We start from the raw sequence: 18,628 nt of genomic DNA on the forward strand, positions 1-18,628 counted from the left end.
AACACAACACGCATGTTCATTTTAAAGAAACCTTTATAAAGTTTAAACATTTCTGAACATAAAACATTTTAACATTTCAAGACATATACAATTCTTTATATGAAACAGTAAATATCTCTTATTGTGCACACTCTTAAAGTAATTCAGAAAATAAACACTGTTATCTTTTGCCTGATCTCTCCTGTCGTGGCATTTAAAACCTTTCATCTGTCACTTGAGGCACTTTCTGAAGAATGACGAGGCTTTTGTAGAACAACGTAAAGCATGATGCTGAAAGACTATAGCGCCCCCGTGAGGCGGCTTTTGTACACAGCTACAGACCCGATGGCTTCCTTGCACTGAAGCCTAGCTTACACACTTAAAACTGATCAGTTGAGCTTTTTATACAGACATGCTGGCAGTGTGAGGCAGCTACACATGCAGGTTTAAATATAGTTTTACACTGCAGACCATGTTCCCATGTTGGACCGTGAGGAGAAACTCATGTGTTTGTATTCGGTCCTGTTATTGTTTATGTTCCTGGTGTTGCTTTGTAGGTTGAATGTAACTTCTGCGCTCCATGTGTATTTCTGAATAATTAACCGTCTGACGCCTAAAATGTAAAGATCCTGTTGGTTTTCAGGGTACATTACTGGTTTGGAAATGACTTCATGTCTACAGCACGGCGATGAAAATCTTCAGACAAACATCACATGCTCATGAAGTCTTTTCCTCTCTCGCCAACAGTGGAAAGAGCTCTGGGCTGTACACTGGTTTAACACTGAAATAGTTTTTTTCATATCCACAAATACTGATAGTTTTGAATGCACCTCAGTAAGTGATTGTACGCTTCTCTGTAGATTGAATAAATCCCTCAACTTGAACTTATAAAACCATCAAAATGATTGGATTACCTCAAAAATGCACTGTAATAAAGCCAGAAACAAGGCCGCTTTTAGCTGTTCCTGAAATGTTTTGGACATAAAATTTTCACATGACAGGAACAGTTTAGTGAAAGTGTAAACTGAGTGGTGTCCCACTTTAACCCAGGCAACGTGATGGAGTGGGTGTTGAAAGAATGAGGACTTTGGAGGGAGATTTTTTGGGGGAAGGGTTGGGGGACTTTCTGTCACGACTGAGGCGCAGAAACCTCGAAGTTTATCGTTCTTGGTCAGAACAAGGCAAATATGTGCACAAACTCGGCCGTAATGGAAGAGCTTGTTTGTCTGAGCAGTAAGTGGAATATCCTCAAGTCCTCCGATCCCGCATGTGTGAGAAGAGGGCGATGGCATGAGTAGGTCAGAGTGGGAGAAATGGTTTAGCTCTGGTTCCACTGTGTCATTAGAAGACAGGAGTGGCCAGATGGGTGGGAGTAGGGGGACGCTCCTCCTGACCATGTGACGTGTCCTCTCCTGAAAGATCAAAATCAGGGAAAATTAACAAACTCTTCACGCCTGTCACATGAACTGTTGTTTACTGACAGGCTCCTCTCACCGTGTTGTTCTTCTCCCTTTTCCTCGCTGTGCTCCTCCTCCTCCTCCTCCTTCTCCTCGGGCATCTCCATCTGACACAGATCCTGCACGTCCTCCACACTTGACTCCTTTTTAAAAACATTGTTTTTTTAACTTTCACGTGGTTAATATGAAAATAAACACACTCCTCCCATAACGGCTTTAAAAAGCATGAATCGGATACTTTGGTTACCTGCGATTCGGAGAAACGATCTTCATCTGAGTTCCTGAATCCTTCAGGAGCTTCCATAAGGATCTGTAGACCGTCTGCGTCCTCCTCATCGCTGCAGAGTGAGACAAAAAGAAGACTGATGCCACAGTGACACACATGGTGGGTCTAATGTAAACACAACTTAGCATACACTGATCGAAACATCTGGCTGTTCTGTACATGATGTCATACACATTTCCCAAAAATACAGCCTGATACATTTGGTATATTTAGAAATGTTGGACTCTCCACTCAATGTAGGTTGTCCCTGATAAATAAATGAATAAAGTACAGTTGGTCAGTGAGTAGTTTAAGTAGTGATGTTATGTGCTACGCTGAGGCTTCGGAGCGTGTGTCGAGTTATCCAGGAAGTTTTCTGTGAAGCGCGTATTGAGGCTTGTACGTTTTAGACCAATGATGTAATTGGAGAAATTATTGTTCTCCTGCCATTATTATGATACAATTATTCACCAAAGGATGAATTTACCGGCACACACGAGACAATTATAGTTTATTATAGCCTACAGTTATGTCATACAATAATAATATAGGCTACTTACCATAAAATAGACACTGTATTGATGTAAATGGATTAGCCTACATGTTTTTTTTCCGTTGTTAACTGTGATTATTCCCAACCATTTACTGCTGCAAACTGCAGTTCCCTATATCACAGATCACGTGGTTGAGACCATCTGTCTGTTTTACACTCTCAGACCAACAAGTGGTTTTGTGTTCACATGAAGCCTCGAGAAATAAACCCTTTGGCGAACCAATATGCTGGAGAGCTTCAATGCTTCATAAAGCTTCATCTCGCCATCATCCCTTAGCTTTAAGGGATTTAAGAAACAATAAGACCTTCTTTAGTATGATCTATTGCTGCATCCACATCATATCATTCAGACTAAATACGGGTGTCGGAGGTATTGGGTGACAGCTACGATATCTGCGACAGAGCATGGCAAAATGACCAGAAAGCCTCCATCACTGGCAGTTACATCTAAATAAAAAATCTATTTTAGCACTAATACAGTTGATTCGGCTAATTTAAAAATATGTTGTATGGTTTCACTGGTTAACAAATCACAAATACTTCACACAAAACGTTTTCAGTGGTGTGACTGCAGCTGGACTAACCATTTTGGAATAATGCATGAAAACTCCCAAGTCATAATAATGGGAGGTTTTCCTGTTCGTACAGGAAGTTTGAGTTAATTAGTCATGTGAAATGGGATGAAAACGGACAACTGTTTATATGAAATACTTGAACGGCGATAATAACTATTCAGAGCTTAACAATGACCGCCAACACTGACCTTCCTCCAGAGTAAAAGTTCTCTTCATCCTTTTCTTCTTCCTCCACTTTCTCTGCCTCCACTTTGTTTTGGTTCTCTTCATGTTGCCCATCCTTCTCCTCCTTCTCCTCCTCCTTCACCTCCTCCTTCTCCTTCTTTTCTCCTTCCTCTTCCTTTTGTTCCTCATCTTCCTTTTCCTCCTCCTCATCTTCCTCGAGGTCAGAGCAGTTGAGAAAGTCAAAACTTTCAAGGGCTGTCTCCACTTCCTGAATGAAACTAGTAGAAGTAGGAAAAGGAACCTGTGGAGAAAACAAATGCGAGTGTTTAAAGGTCTTATTGATAACAAACAACATGGCAGCTCGTTTGGAAACTTTCTTCTCTTATATTAAGAAAATAGTTCACTGAAGTGTGTTCAGTGAAAACACACTTCACATGACAGGAATTATCTTCATGTGAAGATAATCAAGGTTATCTTCACATGATAATCTTGATTATCCAGCTGTGAGATAATCTCACAGCTGGCTGAAATCACACCAACAAGTATAAAAATCTGATTTTCATAGATAACCGCTCAGAGTTTATCCGAACACAACCTTGTGAGCAAAATAAACAAGAGCTTAAACACGTTTTAATAGAACAATAGGAGTAAATGACATGGAACAAAATGTAAACCTGGTTATTGTGAAAACATTTGAGGCGAGAAATAAGCCATGCAGCTGCTGAATCTGTCTTTATTTTAGATTGACAACGCTTTGTTCAAAAGTTTTTAGGGAGTTTCCAGAGGCGGCAAGTTGCGTCAGACGCCCGCGATTTGCATAAAGTAGCCTAGACCTCAAGTTTATACAAAGTCAATGAATGGGAAGCGTGGAAAGGACGGAGCCTGTGGACATGTACCATAAATGCAATGAAATGGGGAAGGGAGAGTGCAACATCTAGTAGCTGAGTGTTATCAATGTTATCAATAGCACCTTTAAATCTCACCATCAACACATTAGACTTTACAGAAACAGAGAAGGGAATGAAGCTCACCGTTGGAGCGTCCTCTGGTTGTTTTGTCTCCTGGACGGACTGATGATGCTCACTGTGTTCCTCTGATGCTTCTACCTGGCGTCCTTCTCCTGCTTTAGTGGTGCTGTCCTTTGTCTCCGCTTCAGTCTGTCCGGCCTGTACGGACGAGTCCTCAGACGCGTCGTCTTTTACCTCCTCCGCTGAAACACACACTTGTGTGACGCCACTTTCAGACAAATCCTGAGTCTCCATCAGCGACACAGGAGGTACGGAGGACACATCGGGGCATGAGCAGCTCAGGTCTGCTGAGGTTTCAGAGAGGTCGGCTGATTGGACAGACACTCTATCAGTCGCGGTACAGTCTGGACTATTAGAGCAGGAAGTCTGCAGATGGCCGTTGGGCACCGCGTCCGTCTGAGAGAAAACCTCCCCGGCTTCTGTCTCATCCTCCTCTTGGTTGGATGAGAGCGACGGCGTCGACGCGCTGGACTTGTGCGGCGTGTAGGACAGCGGAGTGGTGAGAGTGGTTTGCAGCATGTTGGAGGCCGTCAACCTCTGAGCGTGGTGAGCCAAGGCCGGACTAGAGGAGTCGTCGGAGGACTCAGAGGAGTTGGACCAGACGGTCCCGTTCTCCATTTCTCCCTGCCGCTTCAGCAGAGACTAGACAGGGAGTAAGACACAGAGAGGCAACAGATGAGACGGAGACAATGTTGTGTCATTATTCTATTTCTCCTAACTTCTTATTTCAATTTGACCTTTCTTTTATTGTGTCTATCAGTGCCTTCAGATGGGGTCGTGTTTACCGTGTTCATTTGAAGGCACCAATTGTATTACATCAGTTATTACTGCGTTTTATGTTTTTAATTATGTATTCCTGTATTGAGGCATCTGCCTCGCCTGGAAAGCACGTAACTCGTGTTGTTTTTAAATATGCAATATAAATAAACTGACTTGACTGTTACAGATGTTTTTGTACATGTTGGTTATCAAACTACATTAATCCAGTGGTCCTCAGACTGTGAGTCAGAAAGGCACTGAAAGGCTAAAAATACGGAGTGGAACTAAAGTTAAATGATTCGGTGTCATGTGGGACCAATAAGGCCAGCGACATATGAAACTTTTTCTGCTTCCAAAAGGAGGCATGACAGAAAAAGTTTGAGATCCAGTCAGACTATTTACAGAAACTTATTTCTGTATTTTCTTTCTATTATTATCATTCACCATCTATAAACACAGCACACGACCAGATTTTGCTGTTTGCTGCATCATAATATAAACTGAATATATTACTTTAATATGTAGGCAGTGTTAATAAATCCTTTTGGAATCTGGTAACTTGTGATTATTTGTATTATTTAACACACTAAATGATTATCAACGTTTGTTGTTTTCTTGGTTTTTCTATACAAAAACAATCACTAATCATTCAATTCATTGACAAAGACAGTGATCAATTAGTGAGTCTTAAAAATCTTACAAACAATCATATATACAGTAGCAGCTGACAAAATGTCTGTGATTGTCTCGATTAATGGATTAGTTGTTTGGTCTATAATATGTCAGAAAATGGTGAAAAATGACGATCAGTGTTTCCCAAAGCCCAAGATGACGTCCTTAAATGTCTTGTTTTGTCCACAACACAAAGGTATTCAGTTTACTGTCACAGAGGAGTAAAGAAACCAGAAAATATTCACATTTTAGAAGCTGGAATCAGAGAATTTTCAGATTAATCGATTATCAAAATAGTTGGTGATTAATATAATAGTGGACAACTAATCGATTAATAGTTGCAGCTCTACTCAGTTTAGATTAATATTAAACATGATCAGGCTTTTTCTGTTATCTATTGTTCTATTGCTATCTGTTTATTGTTTGGTCACTATAAACTACAGCTACAACTACGTCCCAACACACCGACTGCACGGAGGTGAATCTGGGTGTTGTGCGGCTGAATTCACAAAGCAAGGACGCCGTCCTGTCCGCCAGGACATCGTGGAGCGCCTCCACCAGCGAGCGGCTCCGTATGGGCCCGCCTCGAGGCACGCTCTTCAGCGAGGTGAGGAAGAGGAGGGACATATTGGAGCTCTACTCAACCACTATTACACAGCTACAAGGACCACAGCTCCGCTCATACATGCTGCTGTCACACGTATCATTCATTCTACTCGCGTTAGGCACGGCACTCCCACAACCACATGTCCTAACACACAGCGCTCTGTGAATGTCCTCACACACATCAGAGCTACCGCTACACACAAGGCAGTGGGGGAGCAGCTGAAATAGAACAAGCCAATGAAATGACAGTAATAATAGCCATCAGTATGATTAAATAAACAGTGTATATGTGTAGTAAAAACAGTTAGCAGTTAATGATTTAAAAACCCTTAATGCAAATTATAAACTAGCGGTGTGATGGATCTCTTTGTGACTCACATAAAACACCTGCTCCCGCATAGAGGGCGTGTCAGGAGGGCTCTGATTGGACAGCAGCCGTTTGGAAACTGTACTGGAGGAGGATGTCTGGTCGTCCTTATCAAACGGACTGAAAAAAAACAAAGCAGGACAAAGACACACGTGAATAAACATGTTAAAAGTGTAAAATGACCAAAATAAAAGAGGCCATGAGAGGTTCAAGTACCTCCAGGTGACCTCCAGGTTCAGCTTCACCGTCCCGAGGTCGTTGATATCCACGGCGAGCGTCTGAGGAAGCGGGCAGAACAGGTCGAGCATTTCGCAGGACACGCTGCCCACCACCACGTGATTGGCCAGGCTCTTCAGCTCCGTCACCTTGACAACCACAACAAGCAAACCTCAGAGAGGTGAGGATATGCAGAGACCATGAGGACTCATCAAATAGCTAAAGCTGGCATGTTGTGAGAATGGAGACCAGGGGAATAGGCAAAACAATTTAACTAATAGATATCACCATGAAACTTCCCCAGATTATTACTCACATTAAAGCAATTATTTGTTAGTAGGTTTTCTGAAATGTTATGTTTAGATATGCAACTGATGCATTATCTTACGAAATATGCGCTAATTTGCATACATTTCCAGAACAGAAATGTGAACATTGGATAAAGCCAGGTTCAAAATTCTTGTTTCATTTTATTGACATATTGGAGTCAAAGATATTTACAGAGGGAATTATGGACATGTCTTTTTTTGTTTTTAGACATGTTATGGAAGTAAAATAGCCAAAAATCTCAAAATTGATCAGTGCATGAAAAACTATGTTTTTGCCGAGGCTGTCTGGCCTTAAAGGAAAAGGCTAGCGATAGAATATATCATACTCTAGTTTATTTTCAGTCAATCCAAACAACACCCTGCTGCTGTGAATACTCATTAAAGAAACAAATTAGGGCTGTCAAAGTTAATGCGATAATGCGTTAACGCAAATTTGTTTTAACGCTTCACTTTTTTTAATACATTAATGCAACTTGCAATTTTTAGGTTGTAGCGGGCTCAGTATTAAAGCTAGCGAGAAGATACTGGCATCATATGAAACTAGAAAACAAGATGGATCCATTGGTACCAACCAGTTTGGCGAGGAAAAACTGTCATGGCCATTTTCAAAGGGGTCCCTTGACCTCTGACCTCAAGATATGTGAATGAAAATGGGTTCTGTGGGTACCCACAAGTCTCCCCTTTACAGACATGCCCACATGCAGTTTGGGGCAAGTCATAGTCAAGTCAGCACACTGACACACTGACAGCTGTTGTTGTCTGTTGGGCTGCAGTTTGCCATGTTATGATTTGAGCATATTTTTTATGCTAAATGCACCTGTGAGGGTTTCTGGACAATATTTGTCACTGATTGGTGTTAATTGATTTCCGATAATAAATATATACGTACATTTGCATAAAGCATCATATTTGCCCACTTCCATGTTGATTAGAGTATTAAATACTTGACAAATCTCCCTTTAAGTAACATTTTGAACAGATAAAAAATGTGTGATTAATTTGCGATTAATCGCTATTAACTATGGACAATCATGCGATTAATAGCAATTAAATATTTTAATCGATTGACAGCCCTAAAACAAATATCTATTAATGCGCAGCTAAAAATAGTCCACAACAAATGCACTATTTACTGTTGTTTGAGTTAAATTAGCAAAAAAAAAGAAAAGATTTTTAATACTGAAACTACACGTTTACGTCATAAAGGATTAGGAACCACTGGCCACAGACTGGTTAGAAAAGTCACACATTGTTGGTTTTGGTGTTTGTGTTTACATCAACAAGCATTAGTTGTAACGTTAACCTCGCCCTTTTAAAGCTGATTTAATTACCTTGATTGACAGCAGCTCTGTGACGAGCGGCAGGAAGATGTACTCTTCACTGTCCCATATCTGCTTGCTGCTGACTTCTACGCGGCCTCGTAGCCTCCAGCGTTGCCGCCCGTAACGCATTAGGACCTGATGGGGACAAAAAACAGCTGATGTGATGCAGCGGACGCAGACACTCAAAGTCCCAATCTGTGTCTAATACGTGCTTGTATTTGTGTTTCTTACCTCATACTGGTCACCGGCACACAGCCGTGCGAAGCCAGCGAGGCCTGAAATGGACAAGTAAAATGAGAACTGGGCTAATGCCGAGTGGAGGAAATAGGAAGTGGTAGAACGTGACTCACCCTTCATCTTGACATGAAATTCTCCCATCTGGCTTTCTAATTCACTCTCAAGTGAGCACATGTGCTGCAGAGACAGATGAAAGGAAGGGTTTGAATAATGTAACAGAGATCTGTTAGAACATTATACAGTACATAGTCTGATATCTATTTTAAACAAATAATAAACTACAGCACAAAGAACCCAGTGTACATGCTGAAACATACAAACACATGAAACTCAGCCACTTGCCTCTGTACATTCCCTGTAGCCCTTGTTGGCTTCACTCAGGCTCTCTCTGGCCTCCCTGCTACCGGTGGCGCAGTTAAAGGCGGCCACCATCTTACTCGCTCCGTCACGCAGTCGGCGCTGTATACAATATGCATCGTACAGCTCATCAACCTGGAGAAGCAAATATTACACAGGTTTCAATGAATGGCTGTAATGTTAGATTCTCACCTTAAGAGAGAATGAAAATGAATCACAAGGATTGTAAAAAGGTTTGAGATCTCACACACATATTCTGGGATTGTCCAAAATTGAAATCATCCTGGGAAGGGATTCATACAGAAATACTTGCTATTTTGAATATTGATTTACCACTAGACCCATTGTTTTATATTATAGGAGCAATCCCTGACGGCACTGTGGAAAAGAGAAAGGCCTACTTGCTGCATATCCTTTTATTGGCGGCAAAAAAATGCTAACTTTATCTTGGCTCAAACCACCGGTTAGACAGGTTAATGAAAGTTTACACAATGGAAAACAATTACAGCAAAACTCCATGTAAAGGTAGACATGTTTTTAAAAAGATGGGCTCCAGTAGTTACTTATTTTAAATTACCAAATTGATAAGGTTGAGGTATTTTTGTTTATTTATTTCTTCTCCTTCTTTCTTCCTTTTCCTCTTTTTTTATTTATTGTTTTTTTGAGCTATGTATATTACAAATGTGCAAAAGTGAATTAACATTTCGTTCAAAAAATATATATATTTTATTTAAGGCTGTCAATCAATTCAGATATTTAATCGCGATTAATCATATTTTTTTTAATCTGTTAAAAATGTACCTTAAAGGGAGATTTGTCAAGTATTTTCTTATCAACATGGGAGTGGACTAATATTCTCGCTTGCTTTATGCATTTATTTATTATTGGAAATCAATTAACAACACAAAACAATGACAAATATTGATCCAGAAACCCTCACAGGTACTGCATTTAGAATAAAACAATATGATCAAATCATAACATGACAAACTGCAGCCCAACAGGCAACAACAGCTGTCAGTGTGTCAGTGTGCTGACTTGACTATGACTTGCCCCAAACTGCATGTGATCATCATAAAGTGGGCATGTCTGTAAAGGGGAGACTCGTGGGTACCCATAGAACCCATTTTCATTCACATATCTGGAGGTCAGAGGTCAAGGGACCCCTTTGAAAATGGCCATGACAGTTTTTCCTCGTCAAAATTCAGCGGTAAATTTGGAGCATGAATTAGCCTCCTTCTCGACATGCTAGTATTACATGGTTGGTACCGATGCATTCTTTAGGTTTTCTGGTTTCATATTAAGCCAGTATCTTCAAAACTAACAAATTTGTGTTAATGCGTTATCACGTTAACTTTGACAGCCCTAATATTATCACGGATTTACTTGTATTTAGTGCCTTGATCATTTTATGAAAAAGATCAGATTTGAAAATTATAACTTGTATGTAATAATTAAAGCACTCTGGAGCAGTGGAACAAGCTGTCAACAGCCTTGACACAATATCACCCTATACAGTTGATATGGAAACATTATCATTCACTTGGAATTGTGTTTGTGTCCTCCTAATGACTTTAAGTCCAATATTCACTCTGCTTTTAGCTCCGATTTGGTCCAGAGGGAAATATCTGGCAGGTGATAACTCTGCTATGAATGACATATATATATATATATATATATATATATATATATATATATATATATATATATATATATATATGTATATATATATATATCACGATATAGCATGATATAGCAAGATATAGCATGTTTTCTGGTAATTTAATAAATAAATAAATAGTCTATATGAAATAACCACATGGTAAAGCCTATTTTTGTATATTACCGTGTGAATTAAATACTCCACAAATGAAAAGTACGAAGTATATAGTATAGGGAAATTATAGAGAAAAAATAAATAAATATAGAAAAATATATACGATAGATATTTTATTATTGTTTTGATGATATACATCATCATATTGTCCAGCCGTAATTTAGATTAGTGCAACTTTAAATAAAAGTATATATATATTTATCATGTATCTAATCAATACCTCATATAAATACACACCTTGCTGAGGTGGAATTCCAGGCGACGCATAAACCTCTCTATGGCTTTCACTTGCTACAAAAAAGAAGAAAGAAATTATTAAACTTGACAAACTAATGCAGAAAGTTGCTCTTCAATCTTTTTACAGTTTAAATGTGCTGCACTCAAATCTGTATACAACAGGTGTGAATGGAACTCACCTTATCCAACTCATACAGAGACCCCTGCAAAGAAAAGAAAACATTTAGCATCACAAAGTGTCAAATTAACATCCTGACTGAGGACTGGAGACGACAGCATCCAGCCTGGTGCTGAATGACGGTCGATACCGGTGTGACCGGTTTGACTACATGAGCTCTCACCAGACGACCGTTCCTCTTGTTCTCTCTGCTCTGCTGACCCAGACTGTCCAGCTCCAGCTGGTGGACCTGCAGGTACGATCTGTCAACAACAGAAAACCCCATCACTGTTACTTCTTTATTTTCAGACACAAAAGCAGTGGTATTCAGTGCGTTTCCACCTGGCAGCCATCCACTGGAATCAATACAAACAGAGGCTGAGATGTGTTTACTCACTGTAAGCCTCTGCGTAAGGCGGCGTACACTTCATCCAGCCGCTCGGGCTGCGGGGATTTAGAGGGTGGCAGTTTGGTGGAGCCTGTGAACATCCTGCTTCCTTACAAGGCACGTTTCTCTTGGATCAAACAGTGCTGAGGGAGGGAGAGGAACATGGGGGTCGTTTCTGATAAGGCCTTTGTGCTGATTTCAATTACAGCACAGTCAAAAGGGCCGTGAAGGAAACAGAGAGTGAGACAGAAAGTGCTCACCTGCTGAGTAGAGAGAGATTGTCACTACTGTAGCATGCTTGGAGAGTTGAGTGTAGCACTGTGGCTTTAACAAACCGAAGGACATGTCCTGTAATTACACAAAAAAGGAGACATTAGAGACAAAAACATCTTGTCTTCATACCTCGCTGTACCTGTCAGGATTTTTTGCTGCTACTCTGTGATTATCAAGGAGTCTGATAGTTAGAGGTCACCGGAGGAAAAATTGTTGGAGGAAAAAAAAGGAGGATAGAAACCACTCTTTCACTTCCTCGGTCTGGCCACAGTGTTTTGTTGAAAGTCTGAGACGGTGAAAGCGACCACAGTGGCCACCGCCGCTGACGACAGAAAGGAGCACAGTCTGCTTTTGCTTCTCTTCCCCTTCCTCTCCCTACATCTCCCTCCACCCCCCTCCACATCCAACACCAGAGTACAGGAAGTCTCATGGCCGACTCTACACAGGAAATTCTAAACAGAACTTTGGCCCAAGAATAAAAAAACATCCCTCCGCCGTATGCCAGGGTGTAGAAATAGACCCTTTTTTCTGCTCCGAGATAAGCCGTTAAACGTGCAGATTAGCGTGAAGATCGGGGGAAACTATATGAAGAGAGGGTCGTGCATGAGCTAATCTAGTCACAAAAGAGATTACAGATTTAAACCAAACGAAAGCTGTCAAGCAGGAGCCAAACCCATATTCACACACGGGATCTGTGAATGAGCCAGCACAGTACAGAGCTACTGGTGGCATCTGCTGCCCATTGTCTTACACTATAACTAGGAGAGAAATGTGTCTCAGATAGAATCAAATGCTGCACCTGTTGGGAAAAAAACCCACACAGCTTATGGTTTTATATGATCAAAGCCTTGTTAGGGACAACATTGCTTACATGAGAATAAGCTGTATGCACCCTGCTGTCTTTCTACGTTCTCCTGCCGCACAGTGACGACGTGGGCTCGGGGGTCCAGTTATAAACCGCTAATCTTAGCTGCACACTGGGAGGATTAAACTGGAGTTGGTCAGGGGTTAGAACATGGCAATGAAAAGAGAGACTTTACGGATAAAACACCCCACCACCAAACCACCTCTCACGCAAACACATGGCCAAAGAACATGCGCAGGACTCGGAAGTGTGCGTCCTGAGGTGGGCACCGCTATGAAAGTGCAAAGTCATCACGATGATACACACATCTTACACACACCACCCATAAATAGCTCAGCAGACTTAAGTAATACGTTTATTGATTATTCTGCTCTGTCAGATGTGCCTTTATCCCTTCCCTTACATTAGAGATCATTAACTGGATTAATCCTCTCTTAGGAGCGGGGGGAACAAAGAGGACACTGTTTCCAATCAACTCACAAGACTGGAGTTTTGTTTAAAAAAGCCTCACAAGCACATGCAGCCTTGTTCAGACAGTAGTTTGGGTCGACAGCATTCCTGGGTTACTTTTAACAAATTAATCAGTGACTAGGGATGTAACTAGTGACTTTTTTGGTTACGAGCTGATCTTTCTAATTAATCAATTGTCTAGGACTGTCCCGAATACCATTTTCTGGGCTTCGAAGCTTCGGTGAGAAATATTCGAAGGTACTTGAAGCTTCGCGGCGCAGCAGGCTGATGGTACAAGTCCACAGGGGGCGTTTTTTATTGCGATGGATCGCCTCGCTTCCCAGCATTGGACACTTGATGGGCTGCATAGGCACCTGATTGGACGGAAGCTTTCACTCGTGGGCTGCTGCTCCCAGCTTTCAAACCGGTACAACATGGTGACTCGTTTGGAAACTTTCCTCTCTTATATCACAAAAATAGTTCACCGAAATGTGTTCCTGAAAACATTTTATGCGAGAAATAAGCCATGCAGTTGCTGAATAATGTTGTGGGACTATTCCTTATTTTATGGGCCAATTTGGGGATTTATACATTATTATTCCATCCATCCATCCATCCATCCATCCATCCATCCATCCATCCATCCATCCGTTGCGGCGGGCTGGAGCCAATCCCAGCTGACATTGGGCGAAGGCGGGGTACACCCTGTGGACAGGTCGCTAGACTATCACCGGGCTGACAACCATTCACGCTCACATTCACACCTACGGGCAATTTAGAGTCAACAATTAACCTGCATGTCTTTGGACTGTGGGAGGAAGCTGGAGAACCCAGAGAAAACCCACGCTAACACGGGGAGAACATGCAAACTCCACACAGGACGGCCCCAAGCCGGCTTCGAACCCCGACATATGTATCGAAGCATTCGAATAACAATTTTTTTTTTTAAATTGTCGATGTCAATAGATGAACAGACTAGAGGAAGATATAAAAACATTCCACATGTCATTAATCAGATAAAAGTGTCACATTCAAAAAGCTGGTGTGTGCAATTTTGTTAATAGTCTGTTTATTGTCAGTACTGTATATACTGCTCCTATTTTTATACTTCCTTCTATTTAAATGGTTCATATTTTGTTACACTTTGTTTAGCTCTTTTTGTTTTACTGTGTTAGCTGATGCTTCTTGTTTTTTGCACTATCCCCTTTGCTGCTGTACACTGAAAATCCCCCCACTGCGGGACTAATAAAGGAATATCTTATCTTATCATAGAGAAACAGTGTTCACCATAACTGATCAGCTTATTTTAAATTACTGGTACGAGCAGATGCACAGTATATGAAATATGATTAGACGGAGAGAAATAACTAAAATAATGCTTTTTAAATATAAGCGGTGGTATCATAAAATGCTGAAAAAAGAACATGAGTGGGTTGAATATTTTACTGCAAATGTCCCCACTGTGGGACTAATAAAGGAATATCTTAACTCATCTCTTATCTTAAATCACTGACATGTTTGCCTGATAAATGACCTTAACAACTAGTCAATTATCAAAATAGTTAATTATCAATGTGTTGGCACTAACATCACAATGTACCAAGTCTTATAATTGGTTTAATATGACCACAATCCCCAGTGTTTATTGTATCATCATACAGACAGGAGAGAAGAAACTCATGTGTGTGACATTATGAGTCATAATCATTACTGGAAGTGATTAATTTCCTGTGGATCAGTCCACTAGTCGACTAATCGTTGGATTCAGGCAGCATCAGTGCAGATATAAATGTAGCCTATCAGTGTGCATGTCAGTAGTGTGTTTGAGGAAGAGGAAGAGGAAGAGGAGGAGGAGGAGGAGGATGAGGGGTAATGGTAACCACCTCTCCTCCTCCAGATTACTGGATTAGTCTAACCCTAACCCAGCAGGCCACTGAGTCGGATCAACCCGCTCACACATCACGGTGGTGCTCTTTACTCCCAGTAAACCAGCAGAGGATGGAGCTCTAACAGCTAGTTTGATGTTAACGGTGTGGAGGAGGGTTTGGTTTAGTATTCAGCTCAGATCCACCCAGACCAGGAGCTCATCACATCACAGGCCACAAAACTAAGTCCAACACCAGGACCCCCAGGACCCTGGTCCCTGGACGTGTCGGTCCACTAACTCACATTAAACACCACAGACAGCAGGAGGACATTATGGATGAAGTGAATCTCAGCCAGCTGGAGGGTTTAACGTCGATAACATCTGAGGAAAGGAGAGCAACTCCACTGTCGGTCGGACTCATGTAGCTCCTGTTCGAGGAGGAATACTCACAAGTCCTCTTCTAGTTGTGACCTTGTGGATAAAAGCAGAAGTCTCTTACCTCTGAGTTAATGTCCCACACCACGGAGAAGAGGACAGGAGTCTCATGTCCACCGCGTCTCCTCACAGTGATCAGAGGTTCAGTTATTCTTCTGGGCGCTGTCCCTCTCTCCTGGATTTCGCAGTTTTTTGTGTCCACAGTCAAGCTACCGTTAAACTAGCTGAACTGACTTCCGGTTAAAGCTTTTCACTATAAAAGCTCCCCCAAGTCAACCCAAATTTCAGTTTAAATTTTAAAGCTGATTTATAGAAATATAGAAAAATAAATGCTATTCTATACAAGCGGTAGAGAAGGATATAAACAGTACATACATACACATCATCCAGGGCAAAACAGGACATTATCACACCAAACTATGAATAATGATATTGTACTTTAACAGTCTGACTAGTAACAACTCATCCTGAATATACAGTATATATATATATATATATATATATATATATATATATACTGTATATATATATATATATACAGTATATATATATATGTATGTATGTGTATATATATATATATATATATATGTATGTATATATATAAATCCATATCTCTGTTTATTTCTACCCAGTTGAGGCCCTTTCTCCAAATTTAACTTGTAAATATTGCACCAAGGGGAACCAGCCATAAATCAGTTGTATATATGGGACAGAGTCTCAATTTGCTGGCTTCAATTCCAACAGATTTTCAAGAAAACAACAACAACAATTTATCTCTGATGGAACAAATGTTGCAACAAGCCATTCTGCATACAACACTGATGACATGACATTTTGCATTGACTTCCAGACATCAGTACTCACGACAGCTGGGACAGACTCACTAGGCCAGGGGTCAGCAACCTTTACTAACAAAAGAGCCATTTGAGACAAAAAAAAAAATAATCTGTCTGGAACCGCAAAACATTTGATCATTGTGATAAAGGTAACACAGTTTATAGTCTAAGTATATAGTATATAAGTCTAATGCAGTGAGGGCCAAAGAGCAAATGTACTACGGAGTATTAAGACCACATAGAGGGGAAAAAACATCTGAGATTTCCAGAATAAAGTCAGAATATTACGAGAAAAAATGTCGTAACATTACAAGAAAAAAGTCATAACTTTAAGAGAAAAGAAGTCGTAATATTACGAGGAAAAAGTCATAATTTAACGAGAAAAAAGTCATAATATTTCGAGAATAAAATCATAACTTTGCGAGAAAAAAAGTCGTAATATTACGAGAATAAAGTAATAACTACGAGAAAAAAGTCATATTGTTACGAGAAAAAAGTCATAACTTTACGAGAAAAATAGTCATAATATTACGAGAAAAAATTTCTTAATATTACGAGAAAAAAGTCGTAATATTTCGAGAATAAAATCATAACTTTACGAGAATAAAAGTCGTAATATTACGCGAATAAAGTAATAACTACGAGAAAAAAGTAATAATATTACGAGAATAAAGTCATAATATTACGAGAATGAAGTCATAATATTACGAGAAAAAAAGTCGTATTATTGCGAGAATAAAGTAATATTTTGAGAATAAAGATATAACTTTACGAGAAAAAAGAAAATAACACGTAAAAATGACTAGTTTATAATATTATGACTTTATTCTCGAAATCTCAGATTTATATTTTTTCCTCAATGTGACCCTAATAGTCCGTCATACCATAGACCTACAACAATGATAAATAAAAATGAAAATGTAAAACAGTTATTCATTTCCATGTTTATAAATCCACAGGGAGCCACTGGAGAAGAGCTGAAGAGCCGCAGGTTGCTGACCCCTGAACTAGGCTTACTGTGCATTAGAAACAGATGATCAAGCTACTATATATATATATGATAGAAGCCAGTAATGTAGTACATTATGTATGGGGAAAACACAGTTACGCTTTCATAAAACTCTCCCAAAGAGCAACATAAAATGAGAGCACTTGTTTTTATTTTGAAATGCCGCTCCTGCAACCGGAAATCATGTTTCGGCTAGTTGCTGTGGCAACAGGGATGTCCCTGAGTCTGTCACTGCTTTCTCTCCGTCTCTGATTGTGCTTCGCTGGCAGAGACCTCGTGAATACAACGGAAAAACATACACATGAGGAATGAAGAAGAAGAGGAGGGAGAGAAAACACAGAGTCATCGTCTCCCACGACCTCAGCCGTCACCCATGGGTGCCCAGAGAGACGTGTAGGTTCAATGTTAGTTATGTGTGTGAGCAGCGTCGGGCCGTTAGTCTGAGGAGGAGGAGGAGGAGGAGGAGGAGGTGATGAAGGACAGCATGTGGCGCTTTTTCCTCCAGATTTCCTACAAAACAGGACGTAGCAGCTGGCACAACAAAGAGAGCTGCTATTAATCTGCCGCATTAGTTCAATAACGTGTTGGCTAACATAAGTAAACATGAGTAAACTAGCTCCACGTTAAGGAACAGTTATGATCCGTCCACCGGGTCACGTGGAGCTGAGCGAGGAGCTACAACAATAACTAGCTGCAGCTAAAGTTACAGCCACTTCTGCTACTATTGCATGACGAGGAGGTTCCCAAACCAACAACACTCATAAGGTCTGAGTAGTCAGGAGAAACACAGAAAAACACACTGTTTCATACTATGATACTAAGTTTACTGCCTGACAGCCAACACGATGACAATTAAGGTTTTAATAGTTTTTTTATTTTTATTTTTTATTTTTTTAAACAATAATTTTATTGAATTTACATATAGACATATATACACATATACACATACAGACAGACTAACAATATTAATAATTAAATTATACAATGAAATGTTTAGTCAGAATTTCAAAGAAAGAGAGACATGACATTTCATGTATTTCACTTATCCAACAAAGAAAACAAAGAAAACAAAGAAAACAAAGAAAACAAAGAAAATAAAAGATAAGACAAAATAAATAAATACCTCAAAGAAGAAGAACCCCCCCTCCCCCCCAAAAAAAAACAAAAAACAATTTCAACAACAGCACTCAACAACACACAGCAGTTTCAATTTAGGGTTTTGAATAGTTAAAATAAAGATGTCCTTAATTCCAGTCTCATTAGAGGCACCCATCTTCTCTCTCTTACCATTGAAGCACACTGTAGTTGTTTACTGATGTTGTTGTTGTTGTTGTTGAAGTAACAGCTGTAGTTAACTGATTTATTCAATTCAATTCAATTCAATTTA

General features: G+C 40.1%; 1 protein-coding gene across 1 annotated transcript; it reads right to left on the bottom strand.

Moving 5' to 3' along the window:
* Window positions 1-15: 15 nt before the first annotated feature.
* On the bottom strand, window positions 16-15,600 carry LOC141757791 (uncharacterized). Its single transcript, XM_074618620.1, has 17 exons — window positions 15,461-15,600; window positions 11,767-11,854; window positions 11,516-11,649; window positions 11,303-11,381; window positions 11,141-11,164; window positions 10,962-11,015; window positions 8,873-9,022; window positions 8,644-8,707; window positions 8,525-8,568; window positions 8,303-8,428; window positions 6,643-6,791; window positions 6,438-6,546; window positions 4,026-4,664; window positions 3,018-3,295; window positions 1,684-1,774; window positions 1,474-1,579; window positions 16-1,391 (listed from the first exon to the last, which is right to left on the bottom strand). The coding sequence occupies exons 3-17, from the start codon at window positions 11,605-11,607 to the stop codon at window positions 1,321-1,323; spliced, it is 2,076 nt and encodes a 691-aa protein (XP_074474721.1). The 5' UTR covers window positions 11,608-11,649; window positions 11,767-11,854; window positions 15,461-15,600; the 3' UTR covers window positions 16-1,320.
* Window positions 15,601-18,628: the final 3,028 nt, after the last annotated feature.

Source organism: Sebastes fasciatus, chromosome 2, assembly GCF_043250625.1.
Source record: "Sebastes fasciatus isolate fSebFas1 chromosome 2, fSebFas1.pri, whole genome shotgun sequence".
Taxonomy (NCBI): Eukaryota; Metazoa; Chordata; class Actinopteri; order Perciformes; family Sebastidae; genus Sebastes; species Sebastes fasciatus.

What these genes read in the sequence shown, in the direction of transcription:
- LOC141757791 (XM_074618620.1), bottom strand. Translation starts at nt 11,607, where the DNA reads ATGTTCACAGGCTCCACCAAACTGCCACCCTCTAAATCCCCGCAGCCC. An exon ending in ATCGTTTCTCCGAATCGCAG is followed by an intron (nt 1,580 to 1,683) that starts GTAACCAAAGTA and finishes GTTTTTAAAAAG; the next exon opens with GAGTCAAGTGTGGAGGACGT. An exon ending in AAAGGGAGAAGAACAACACG is followed by an intron (nt 1,392 to 1,473) that starts GTGAGAGGAGCC and finishes TTGATCTTTCAG; the next exon opens with GAGAGGACACGTCACATGGT.